At 39.6% G+C, this 13,564-nt stretch overlaps 1 protein-coding gene across 3 annotated transcripts in view; it reads right to left on the bottom strand.

The window, feature by feature from the left end:
- Positions 1-13,564, bottom strand: part of BPTF (bromodomain PHD finger transcription factor) — a 155,451-nt gene that overhangs the window by 90,124 nt on the left and 51,763 nt on the right. For 2 of the 3 annotated variants that reach the window (XM_012453870.3, XM_064369659.1), the window contains exon 6: positions 3,998-4,186. The exons of the other annotated variant lie outside the window; for it this stretch is intronic. In XM_012453870.3, the coding sequence (XP_012309293.2) occupies positions 3,998-4,186 (189 nt within the window). The remainder of the gene's footprint in view (positions 1-3,997; positions 4,187-13,564) is intronic. 3 annotated transcript variants of the gene reach the window in all.

Raw genomic sequence — 13,564 nt, 5'->3', positions numbered from 1 at the left:
ACTGGGCCAGGGCTGCAAATCAAGTATGTTGCCCCTTTGGAGTGGGCAGCAGGACCCAGCATGGCCAGACAAAGCACACCACTAGCTGGCTACAGTGACCATCCCAGGACTGGCTATTTGGCCCAATCCTCTAAGCATCTTTTTCCACTTTTTAAAATCTGGAGATGGAGAAAGGGTCTTTGCTTTTTGTGATAATAATAAGTAGGAAGGGTGTAAATCAGAAGTTGGCCACTTTTATTCCCATAACATGGAGAAAATCGTCAATAACAGGAAGCAGTGAGCCCATCACAGAGAAGAAATAGAGAGAAAAATATGAAAAGGCAAAATTCAGAAGTAGCCTCGATAACCTCATTTGGCTCCCTAGATCCAATAAGGCACCTGTGGCTGTCACCAACACTCGCCTTCCCAATACTATAAGTCAATAAAATTCCCCTTTCAAGCAAGTCTGATGGATTTCTATCAAAACCAGTAAATTCTAAATAATCCAGTAGAATATTTTAAGATTTTGACTCCAAAGTATCATACTACTACAGTTTTCAAAATAGAGAAAATACAATTCAAAAGTAGGTCTACAAATTTCCAGCCCCTATTTTTTAAGGTATGGTAATTAAAATTATCTCACATTCCACAGATTTTTGTTTTAAAAAGAAAGAACACACCTCTTTGCCCTCCTTAAATAGTAAGTCAAAATGGAGAGAGGGTGCTGAGCACCTTGCCATCCCAGGCTGCTAAGCAAGTCACTTTGGATGTGTGGTAACAAAACAGTTGGTCAGACTATTAATTTTCTTTTAGGTCTCAGATCATCAAGTTGTTTTTTTGTTTGTTTGTTTGTTTTTTGAGATGGAGTTTCACTCTTGTCACCGAGACTGGAGTGCAGTAGGCGCGATCTCGGGTCACTGCAACCTCCGCCTCCTGGGTTCAAGCCATTCTCTTGCCTCAGCCTCCCAAGTACCTGGAATTACAGGCACCCGCCACCATGCCCAGCTAATTTTTTTGTATTTGTAGTAGAGACGGGGTTTCACCATGTTGGTTAGGCTGGTCTCGAACTCCTGACCTGAGGTGATGCACCTGCCTTGGCCTCCCAAAGTGCTGGGATTACAGGCATGAGCACCACGCCTGGCCTTCAGATGATGGAGTTTTATGCCAAGATGTTGAACTATGGTGGTTAGTTCTTGGGACCATCTATAAAGTTCTATAATAGATACTTTTTAGACATCATCTGGTCTAGGTCAGATTTCCTGAAAACAGAATGACATAGTGCTTTTAAAAAGCTTCTTAATTCAGAGCCAACAATCCAATACTGCTCAGAGTCAATTCCTTTGTCATTTGCTAAAGGTAGTGCAAATAAGGGAAAATTCAACTACAGGGGTAAGACTTAAAGGAATGGAGAAAGAGAACTAGGCTGAGGGCTGAGGTCCTTACTGAACACCCTCTGCCCAAAGGTCATATTCCTCCTATTATAAAGCAGTGAAGCCTTGTGATACAGCCTGATGGCAGGATACAGATCTACATCAACCTCTGCAGCTCATTGTTTAATGATACCAGCAGGCAGAAGTCTACACAAACTCTTCACATGAGGGCTAGGACTACTGGCCTACTCAACAGTTAAACCAGGGAAATGGAGGGTGTTCACCTTCAAAGATCCTAAAGCAAGTTTCTGAGCATTAAATACTAGCTGGGAATCTAGGAATCTACAAGTGAGTGATACTGTCAGAAAAATAACCCAAACCTGCCAAATAAGGATGCATGATTGTTTAATCCTACAGAAGTCCCTAACAACCCAACCCCAATAACATCCGGCAGGAACCAGGCAGCTAAAACAGAATGGCCTCCAGAAGGAGTATCCTCTCATATGCTTCTCACCTCTCAACCACGGCCATTCTCCCAGAAAACCAATGGCATCCAGATTTATTAAAGAACACCTCCACTATGTTTGTGAGTGTCATAAGCAGTTAAATTGATAATGTGGCTCATGAATTGTGAGATCAAGATAAGCCAGATCTATCGAAATTAATGTACAACACACAGAAATACTAGATTTCGGTCTAGAGACAATGACAGGATGTAACTGTGGGAAAGAGGTTTTTGAAAAAGTTTTAAGTTGTGGGTGAAATCTTTGCATTATATTAGGCAGAGCCATTTTTGAATTGTATGTATGAGAACAAATGTGAGTACACACAAGTACTGACCTACCAAAGGACGGACTGGAGATATTTACTATGCTATAATCTTTGCAGCATCCCTCTTTCCTCGGAAAACCATTTCTACCCAACTCCAGTCATACACTTTTGCTGGAGACATCAATCGTAGTACCCTGCCTACCCTGGCCATAAGGGTAGAAACAATGTGATCCAAGATAAGCCACTCAAATTCCTTCCTCAAGGACTTTTGATTTGGAGCAGAAGCAGGGGCCTTGCCTTTGGGTCACAGACCCTGGAAAGATATAAATACAAATTGTTGGTGCCTTCTTCCCTGCCACATTGGAAAAGCCTGCCTGTATTGGGAGAGAATGAGGTTCATTCACACAAATATATGTAGACCTGAAAGGTGAGAGAGAAAGAGAAGAAAACAAAGAGTTCAGTATCTGAGGGTCTAGTTATGCCTGATGACGGCTGGAACTTCCCAACTTTATGAGCTAATTAAATTCCCTCTTCACTTAAGTTATTTTAAGTTGGTTTGGTCACTTGTAACTGAAAAAGTCCTAATTAAAACAGATTTCCAACTCAGATCAAATGAAAATTACACTGTGGACAGATTGAAAACAAAGTTATAGAAGTATTACGAAGAATTACTGTAAAATGTATGTATGTTCTTGGGATGGGGATAGCCCTCCTTAATAAAACACAAAATTCCGAGAAACTCTAAAGAAAAAGATTCATAAATTTAACCATATAAAAATGTAAAAATTTCTGCATGACAACACAGAGCCAAAAATAGGCAATTACTATATATATATATATACACACACACACATACATATATATAAAAAAAATTGAAGATTAATAGCCATAATACATACAACATTCCTAAAATTCATTAAGGAAAAATAACAAAACTCATTAGGAAAAAGTGAGAAAAAGATATGAATAAGCAATTCACAGGAAGTTCAACAAACACACGTAAGAAACTTAACCACATGAGTAAGGATATGCAAATTTTTATATGAAATGCTTTTCATCACTGGCAAAAATGTTAAGAGAAATGATATTATTGAATTTAAGTGAGAGAATAAGGAAACAGACATGTATGTAAATAACTGGTATAAATCTCTGATATATAATTAAGTAGTAGCCATCACTGTTTTTTTAAATGTAGCTACGAGCAAGTCCACTTACTATTTCTATACTGCCAGAAATACCTGTTCAAGTACACAAAGATACATGTTAAGGATGTTCAAAAACACCACTATCTGTAATAATGAAAAACTGTTAATAACCTACATGTCCATTAATAGAGAAATAGTAGATGAATTATGGTTCATCCATACTCTGGGGTACCATGCAGCAGTTAAAAAAAAGAAGAATTCAATTCATTACACAAAAAGATTCTCTACATGTATCACTGAGTTAAAAAAAAGCAGGATGCAGAACAATACATGCAGAATGATCCTGTTTATGTTTAAAAAAAATACCTAAAACTAAAAAATCACCCAAAGCCCCCCAAAACCTTATACACATACATACATAAATGTAACCGCAGAAAGATCTAAAATGTTACATATCAAACTGCTGATAGATGGTGGTTACCTTTGGGGAGTGTAGTATGAAAAGGATCTTTCTTCCCCACTCTGTGTGCTTTTGTATATTTTTAAAACAAAAACATTGAGTGGAAGTGCTATCTGTGTTTAAAAAAATAAAGGCAACGAACATCTAAATTTTCCCACCCCCGCCAGCCTTTCATTTTAAAAATTTAAAACTAAAAAATAATAATAATAATAATAATAAAGAAAAAAAAGGAAAAACCTCCCTTTAACGGAATGGATAAAGTATATTCTTACCTATCTCTTCCTGAATAGAGACAGGTGTGTGAGATTCTCTTTCTCCATTTTCAGGATCATCAGCTGCCTTAGCAGATTCACTCTGGGAAGAATTTAGTTCACTGCTGCTGTTACTGTTTTCCAGATTAGGCTGGATGGAGGTAGTGGTAGCACTAGTGTTACTGCTCTCACATGTCTTGTTAGGTTCTTCTAGAAAAATAGAATATCTGATTTTTAAAGTGGAAATCACATGAAAAATGATGAATTGTCAGAAAAGACATTTGTTTTAGAACTTCATTACAAAGCTGTATTTTTAAAAGAAAAGCTATTCGTGTATGAGTAATGCAATGTGTAAAAGAAAGTGATAAGCAACACCCTATGAGTTATTTTTTTAAGTCTTCCAGGATATTAACTCACTGACTTTTTTACGGGGGGGTGAGGGCCCAACCCTAACTCACTGACTCGTATCACCTTAGTCTCCAGTACAAGGCAGACAATCTTTTGAATACCTTGGAGAATAACCAAGTGATATGACTATCTCTCAAAACTTACAGTGCACCAGATATTGCAGAGGTGGTTTTGCTGAGATAATATTCAAAATCTGAAGCTTATCGTCTTACTTTTCAAAAGTACTCAAACAGTATTAGAAAAAGAATAAAGCAGGATCATTTATCTCTATAGTTTTCTGCCTGAATACTATGCCCCCGAAATTAACTAGAAGGTAACGCCTAAATGTACTTATTAACTTCTTCTTCTTTTTTTTTTATTTTTAAGACAGAGTCTCACTCTGTTACACAGGCTGGATTGCAGTGGCACCATCTCGGCTGACTGCAGACTGCACCTCCCAGGTTCAAGAGATTCTCCTGCCTCAGCCTCCTGAGTAGCTGGGACTACAGGTGCACACCACCATACCTAGATAAATTTTTTTTGTATTTTTGGTATTCACCATGTTGGCTAGGTTGGTCTCAAACTCCTGACCTCAGGTGATTCACCTGCCTTGGCCTCCCAAAGTGGCTGGGATTACAAGTGTGAGCCACCGCGCCCATCTGTGATTATTAACTTCTAAGGACAATTTAATAGTATCACTAAGAGTTTAGTCTTAAAAGCATATAAAAATTATCACTATCATGAACAGAAAGCCTGTCTTTCTATGGTAGTTCAGAAATTAAGAGTCTTCTTCTGCATTTGTTTTTGCCACTGACGAGATACTCTTCAAATCACCTAAAGTAAAAATTGGTTGACAGTCTACTACAGTAACTATCTCTAATGTATAATGTCGGGTTTCAGGAAAAAACCCAACAACCTGATAAAAATATGGGAAAATATGTGAACAGTCACAAAAGAAAAGAAAATGGCCTTTAGGCATATGGAAACAAGCCCAACTGAAACTAAGAGAAAAGTAAAATAAAACAATATGAAGAAACTATTCTCAGTTATCAGACTGGCAAAAATCCAAGTTTCATAATACATGAAGGGAAAATTACATATGTATTTACTTAACATAGCAATCCCATGTCTAGAAATCCAGCCCAAAATACACTAAAAAAAAAAAAAAATACTAAATTACTTCTCTATAGAGCTATTCATTGGAATATTTAAAATGGTAAAAGACCCAAAAACAAAGAAAATGTTCATGAAGCCCCGGAGCAATGGCTCACACCTGTAATCCCAGCACTTTGGGAGGCTGAGTCAGGAGGCTCACTTGAGGTTAGGAGCTCAAGACCAGCCTGGGAAACATGGTAAAATTAACTCTACAAAAAATACAAAAATTAGCCAGGCATAATAGTGTGTGCCTCTAGTCCTAGGTACTCGGGAGGCTGAGGCAGGAGGATTGCTTGAACCCAAGAGGCAGAGGGCTCAGTGAGCCGTGACTGTGCCACTGCATTCCAGTGTGGGTGGGTGACAAAATGAGACCTTGTCCAAAAAAAAAAAGTGGGGGCCGGGCACAGTGGCTCCCGTCTGTAATCCCAGCACTTTGGGAGGCTGAGATGGGTGGATCACCTGAGGTCAGGTGTTCCAAGACCAGCCGGGCCAACATGGCAAAACTCTATCTCTACTAAAAATACAAAAATTAGCCAGGCATAGTCGTGTGTGCCTCTAGTCCTAGGTACTTGGGAGGCTGAGGCAGGAGGATTGCTTGAACCCGAGACGCAGAGGGCTCAGTGAGCCGTGACTGTGCCACTGCACTCCAGTCTGGGTGACAAAGTGAGACCTTGTCCAAAAAAGAAGGGGGCGGGGGCGAGCACAGTGGCTCCCGCCTGTAATCCCAGCACTTTGGGAGGTTGAGGTGGGCGGATCACCTGAGGTCAGGTGTTCAAGACCAGCCTGGCCAACATGGCGAAACCCCATCTCTACTAAAAATACAAAAATTAGCCCAGTGTGGTGGTGCATGCCTGTGATCCCAGCTCCTCAGTAGGCTGAGGCAGAAGAATCCCTTGAACCTGGAAGGCAGAGGTTGCAGTGAGCTGAGATCACATCACTGTACTTCAGCCTGGGTGACAGAGTGAGACTCTGTTTCCAAAAAAAAAAGAAAAAAGAAAATGCCCATCTGGTTGATAAAAGATGGTATACACAATGAAATACAATGCACTGTAGAAAGAACTGAGTATGATCACTATGTTCACATCAAATGATCTCCAAGATTAAATGTTAAAAGCAAGGTGTAGAAAAATACTTACGCTCCCTTTTGTATGAGAAGGGGAGGGAATACGAATTTATAAACAGGTTTTGCTTCTATTTATAAAAAAACAAAACCAACTAGGCATGGAGACTCACGCCTGTAATCCCAGCACTTTGGGAGGCCAAGGCAGGTGAATAACAGGCTGAGGAGTTCAAGACCAGCCTGGTCAAGATGGTGAAACTCCATTTCTACTAAAAATACAAAAACTAGCTGGGCCCAGTGGCAGGTGCCTGTAATCCCAGCTACTCAGAAGGCTGAGGCAGGAGAACTGCTTGAACTCAAGCGGGCAGAGGATGCAGGGTGCAATGAGTCGAGACCATGAACTGTACTCCAGCCTGGGCAACAGTGAGACTGTCTCAAAAAAACAAAACAAAAAAAACCAAGAAACATTGAAGAACAACCAAAAACCAATAAAAATGGCTACTTATAAGGGAAAAGAAAGACACCATTACCTAGAGAAAGAATGATAATGAAAATTCTCTGAATATCTCCAGTTACATAGTTTTGAATTTATAATAATGTAAATGTTCTACATTTTCAAAACTTAAAGTTATTAAAGAAATGCAATCCCTAAAAATTAAAAAATAAACTGAAACAAATGAACTGTGTATCAAGCTATGCATATAACTACACAAAGGATTATTATCATCTTTTTTTTTTAAGACAAGGTGTGGCTCTATCACCCAGACTGGAGTGCAGTGGTGTGATCTCGGTTCACTGCAACTTCCACTTCCTGGGCTCAAGCCATCCTCCCACCTCAGCCTCCTAAGTAGCTGGGACTACAGGACAGCACCACCATGCTTGGCTAATTTTTATAGAAAAGGGATTTTGCCATGTTGGGCAGGCTGGTCTTGAACTCGTGAGCTCAAGCAATCTGCCCACCTCAGCCTCCCAAAGTACCGGGATTACCAGCGTGAGCCATCACACCCAGCCCAGAGGATTATTTTAAGTGACTTTGGAATACAATATTTTGTCTGTACAGCCTTACCAGAAATGTAGTATAATGAGAAATAAAGAGCAACAAAAAGTTGTGGTGTCAGCAGTAATACTGGTATTATGAAAATACTGCCATATAAAAAAATCACTTCCACTTATTATTAACGCACATCAGGATATGAATACCCTGTATCGGGATAAAGCAAATATATAGCTGAATTCCTGCTGCTGGGAACCGAGGCTTTCAGTGTAAGGGAACAGAGGTACAAATGTAAAAACAAAGAAACTAAGTATGCTACCTGCAATCTGAATTTGAAATGTCAATAAAAACTGATGATCCTTTTATTAAAAAAAAAAAATGTCTTGCATAACACTACCCACCAAAAAAGCCTAGGGACAGTGAGAGCCCAATAGGAAAAAGTATCCCTGAGTCTAGATTGTGCTCTCTAAATATCATTTCCCATGAAAAGGAACCAGGACTTCTTGGAGGAAAAAAAATGATTCCAAGTCAGGATAGGTATTATGTAACATAGCCTCAGACATTTTATTCTGCTAAAAAGCAAGAAGGCCGCGCCGTGCATGGTGGCTCATGCCTGTAATTCTAGCACTCTGGGAGGCTGATGTGGGCGGACTACCTGAGGTAAGGAGTTGAAGACCAGCCTGGCCAAAATGGTGAAACCCCATCTCTGCTAAAAATATAAAAATTAGCCAGGCGTGGTGGTAGGTGCCTATAATCCCAGCTACTCAGGAGGCGGAGGTTGCAGTGAACTGAGATTGTGCCACTGCACTCCAGCCTGGGTGACAGAGCAAAACCCTATCTCGGAAACAAACAAACAAAACCAAAACTCCATTTTACAATCTCCAAATAAATAACTGATTCTGGAAAGATCATTAATGAATGAGAGGTTAACAAAGAATCTTGCAATCTCACCACCTAAACTCATTCATCAATCTAGGTATCTATCTCTAAAGGTACAAAAACCATATGCCGCCGGGTTGGGTGGCACACACCGGTAATCCCAGCACTTAGGGAGGCTGAGGGAGGGGGATCACAAGTTCAGGAGTTCAAGACCAGCCTGGCCAACATGGCTAAACCCCTCTCCCCTAAAAATACAAAAATTAGCCAGGTGTGGTGGTGGGCACCTGTAATTGCAGGTACTCAGGAGGCTGAGGCAGGAGACTCGCTTGAACCCAGGAAGCAGAGATTGCAGTGAGCAGAGATCACGCCATTGCACTCCAGCCTGGGCAACACAGCGAGACTCTGACTCAAAAAAAAAAAAAAGAAAAACCATATACCATGAGCCTTTTGATGATACAATATCAATTAACCAGCACATTGTTTATAGAGTATTCTTGCCAAACACTGTTGAAACTGAATAGACATTAAGAGATTAACTTTTTAACATTTAAAAGTGATAATGTACCAATCTTTCCCCCAAATATTGCTCAACTTTTTCAGTTTCATCTTTAATCTGAGTCACACAAAATGTTTCTGATCACTGATCATACTCAATATAATGGGTATCATGAAAACTGTCCAATTTTCTTATGTTCTCATTACTACTTTCATTTTTTTATACTACAATTTTGTCATTTTTCCTTCACATAACTTCTACCAAATTATATGAAAATGACAGTGTTCTCTGACAAGATTCTATTTCAAAGTAAAGCCTGAAAAAAATATATACAGAAGCAATTCTGTATGTATATAAAAATTCTAAAGTAAATACATTCCTACAAAAATTTTAAATTCTCAGATTTTTTTTTAAAAAGTCTTTCTAGGGCCGGGCGCAGTGGCTCACGCCTGTAATCCCAGCACTTTGGGAGGCCGAGGTGGGTGGATCACGAGGTCAAGAGATCAAGACCATCCTGGTCAACATGGTGAAACCCCGTCTCTACTAATACAAAAAATTAGCTGGGCATGGTGGCGCGTGCCTGTAATCCCAGCTACTCAGGTGGCTGAGGCAGGAGAATTGCCTGAACCCAGGAGGCAGAGGTTGCAGTGAGCTGAGATCACGCCATTGCACTCCAGCCTGGGTAATGAGTGAAACTCCGTCCCAAAAAAAAAAAAAAAAAAAAAAGTCTATTGCAGAAAACATACACAATACAAACATTAACCAAAAGAAAGCTGGTGTAGCTCGAAAGTATTATTAAAAATTACGGACATTTCACAATGATAAAAAATTCAACAAAAATATATATTGGCCGGGACTGGTGGCTCACACCTGTAATCCCAGCACTTTGGTAGGCCAAAGTGGATGGATCACTTGAGGTCAAGAGCTCGAGACCAGCTTGACCTACATAGTGAAACCCTGTCTCTACTAAAAATACAAAAATTAGCTGGGCATAATGGCAGGTACCTGTAGCCCCAGCTATTCGGGAGGCCGAGGCAGGAGAAATCACTTGAACCCAGGAGGTGGAGGTTATAGTGAGCCGAGATAGTGCCACTGCACTCTAACCTGGGTGACAGAGCAAGACTCCATCTCAAAATAGATAAATATTAGGTGCCCCTAATAACACAGTTTTAAACTGTATAATGCAAAAACTGAAAAAACCAAAAGGAGAAAAAGGCAAACCTACAATAGTTGGAAATAATTTTAAAATATCTGATAGAAAAAAAAAAAAACATACCAAGAATACAGATTAGAACAATAGAATCAGAAGCCTTATCTGAGGCCAGGTATGGTAGATCACTGAGATCAGGAGTTCAAGATCAGCCTGGCCAACATGGTGAAACCCTGTCTCTACTAACACAAAAGTTAGCGAGGCCTGGTGGTCCACGCCTGTAGTTCCAGCAACTGGGGAGGCTGAGGTCAGAGGATCACTTGAACCCAAGTGGTAGAGGTTGCAGTGAGCCAAGATTGAGCCACTGCACTGAAGCCTGAGTGACAGAGCAAGACTGTATCAAAAAACAAAAACCACCAACAAACAAACAAAAGAAAACTTATCTGTCTTATACAGTACCCAACAACTGAAAAAATACATATCCTCTTCCAAGGAACATTTATCAATATTAATCAAATGTTGGGCCATAAAAAAAGTGTCAATAAATCTTAAAGGACATAAATCATGCATAGAATGTTCTCTGACAGAGAGTTAAACTAGAAATCAACTGAAAAAAAAAAAAAGATAATTAGCCTGTAGTCTCAGCTACTTAGGAAGCTGAGGTGGGAGAAGCACTTGAGCTCAGGAGTTCCAGGCTACAGAGTTACGGTCACTTTACTGCAATCCAGCCTCGGTAACAGAGCAAGATCCTGTCTCTCTCACACACACACAAAACAAAACAAAAACTTACAAATGTTTGAATATTAAGCAATATATTTCATCACACACCACACTAAAACAGAAATTAGAAGATATTTTAAACTAAATGATGAAGACAACACAACATATAAAAGTTTGTGGTTGTGTTCTGGTCATGCATGTAAAAATAAAGTAAAATGAAAGTTTGTGGGATGTAGCTATAGCAGTACATAGAGGAAAGCTGACAGCCTTGACAGTAGACATCATAAAAAGAAAAATTAAACTAAAACCCATCAAAGCAACCATCTTCAGAAGCTAGGAAAGAAAATCCGCAAAAGTTCAAAGAAAATAAAAGGAAGGACATAATACCAAGATCCGAAATTAATTTAGAAAAAAACATACAAATAGAGAAGGTCAACAAAGGCCAAGTTGTTTTTTTGATGACATTTGATTCCAGTGTTAGAGGTGGGGCCTAATGGGAGATGTTTGGATTCTGGGGGTGGATCCCTCATTGCCCTGGGGTGGGTGTTGGGGGTGAGTGAGTTCTCACTCTATTAGTTTCCACTAGAGCTGACTGTCAGAAAGAGCCTGTCATCTGCCACCCCCGCCTTCCCTATTTCCTCTCTCACCATGAGGTATCAATATACACTGGCTCCCCAGCATGAGGCCCTTACCAGATGCAAAGTCAGGACTACGCTTCTTGTACAGTCTGCAGAACCATAGCAAAATAAATCTCTTTTCTTTATAAATTACCAGTCTTAGGTACTCCTTCACAGCAACACAAATGGACTAAGACACCCATTATCTACTAAAGAAGTGAATAAAATCTGTAATAACCTTTCCACAATGAAAACTCCAAAACCTAATCATTCCAGCAAACATTTAAGAAACAATTAACACCAGCCCCACAAAAAATCTTCCAGTACCAACTCATGATATGAGGCCAAACTATTCTTGATACTAAAGACTGACATTATCAGAGAAGAAAAATGCAAGCCGATTTTACTCATGAAAGTAAATGCAAAAATCCTAAACAAAACATTAGCAAACTGGATGCTATATATAATACCTAACAAGGAAAATACATCACAACCAAGTTGTATCTACTCCAGGAATATGAGATTGGGTTAACATTCAAAATTCAATGTAGGTACTTCTGCTTCTAGTCAAGGTGGGGTGGAAGAACCAGATTTACCCTCTCCCATGAAACAACTACAACGCAAAAAACAGACCATTTACAGAAAACGACCAAAGGAGCAGATAGGTACTTCCCAAAAGAGAATATCTAAATGGCTGACACACACACACACACAAACATACAAAGATGTTCAACATCCTTAGTCACCAAGGAGCTGGCAAATGCAAACAACAATAAAATATCCCTACATACCAACCAGAATGTCCCCTCAATCCTCCAAAAAGACAAAGAGTGATGCTGATGATACCAAGTGTTAGCAAGGATGCAGAGGAGCTAGAACTCTCATACACTGGTGAAGTGAATACTTCCACAACCCCTGTGGAAAACTGTTCAGCAGTATCTATCAAAGATAATCATACACTGGTCCCATGATCTAGAAAATCCACAACTAGGCTTATACCTCTAGAAATTCATATATATGTGCGCAAGAAACATGTAAAATATTCATAGTATTATTCATAATGGTCCCAAACCAAAAACCATTAAAATAACCACCAACATGTAACAATAACAAATTAATCATGACATATCTATATAATGGAATATCATACTGCAATAAAAAAGAATGAGCTGCTGCTACTAGCAATATCTGGATGGCTCTCAGTGATATTTTGTTGAGGTGAGAAAAAAGCTATCAGGCATCAAAGAGTACATACTATATGGTTCCACTAATTTTTTTAAAAAGGCAAACCAATTGGTGGTGACAGAATAGTTATTACCTTTGTTGGGCTAGGTGTAGTGGTGGCAGAGAGGGGGCATGATATGGTTACACAAGTGTGTTAACTTTGTAAACAACCATCAAGTTATTCACTTAATATTTGTAAACTTTACTGCAGGTTACATTTCAGTTTTTAAAAGTTGCTGGGTGCAGTGGCTCATGCCTGTAATCCCAGCACTTTTGAGAGGCTGAGGTGGGAGGATGGCTTGAGCCTAGGAGTTCGAGACTGGCCTGGGCAACACGTGAGACCTTGTTGCTATAAAATAGTAAGTAAGTAAGTAAATAAATAAATAAGCTGGGCATGGCGGTGCACACCTGCATTCTTAGCTACTCAGGAGGCTGAGGTGGGAGGATCGCTTGAGCCTGGGAGGTCAAGGCTGCAGTGAGCTGTGATCATGCCACTGCACTCCTGTCTGGGTGAAAGCGCAAGACTCTCAAAAAAAAAAAAAAAACTTTACCAAAAATATCTTTCCAACCGAATTGCTTTCCAATTTGACAGTATCTTTTATTGATAAGTTTTAGTCATTAAATTAGGTGTCTAAATACATTCTGAAAGTTTAGAAAAGAAAACCAAATAAGATGGCTTCTATCATGGCTATTGTTCTTAATCTGCCTTGAATCATTCTTCCACCCCAATTCTTCTAACAAGGAATCTCATCCACTGACCACAGGTAGTAAACAGTGGCAACACAGTTTGGTCCACAGATATCACAAAGTGTCTAGCACACTGCCAGGCACATTGGATGCACTCAATAAATACCTGCTGAATAAATAACTGCATAGAGAGCCACAGAAACAGAAGGAAGCAGGTAA

The sequence above is a fragment of the Aotus nancymaae genome, unplaced genomic scaffold, assembly GCF_030222135.1.
Source record: "Aotus nancymaae isolate 86718 unplaced genomic scaffold, 86718_ANA_hifiasm-v0.15.2.pri h1tg000089l, whole genome shotgun sequence".
NCBI lineage: Eukaryota > Metazoa > Chordata > Mammalia > Primates > Aotidae > Aotus > Aotus nancymaae.
This window is presented reverse-complemented; position numbering and strand designations above follow the sequence as displayed.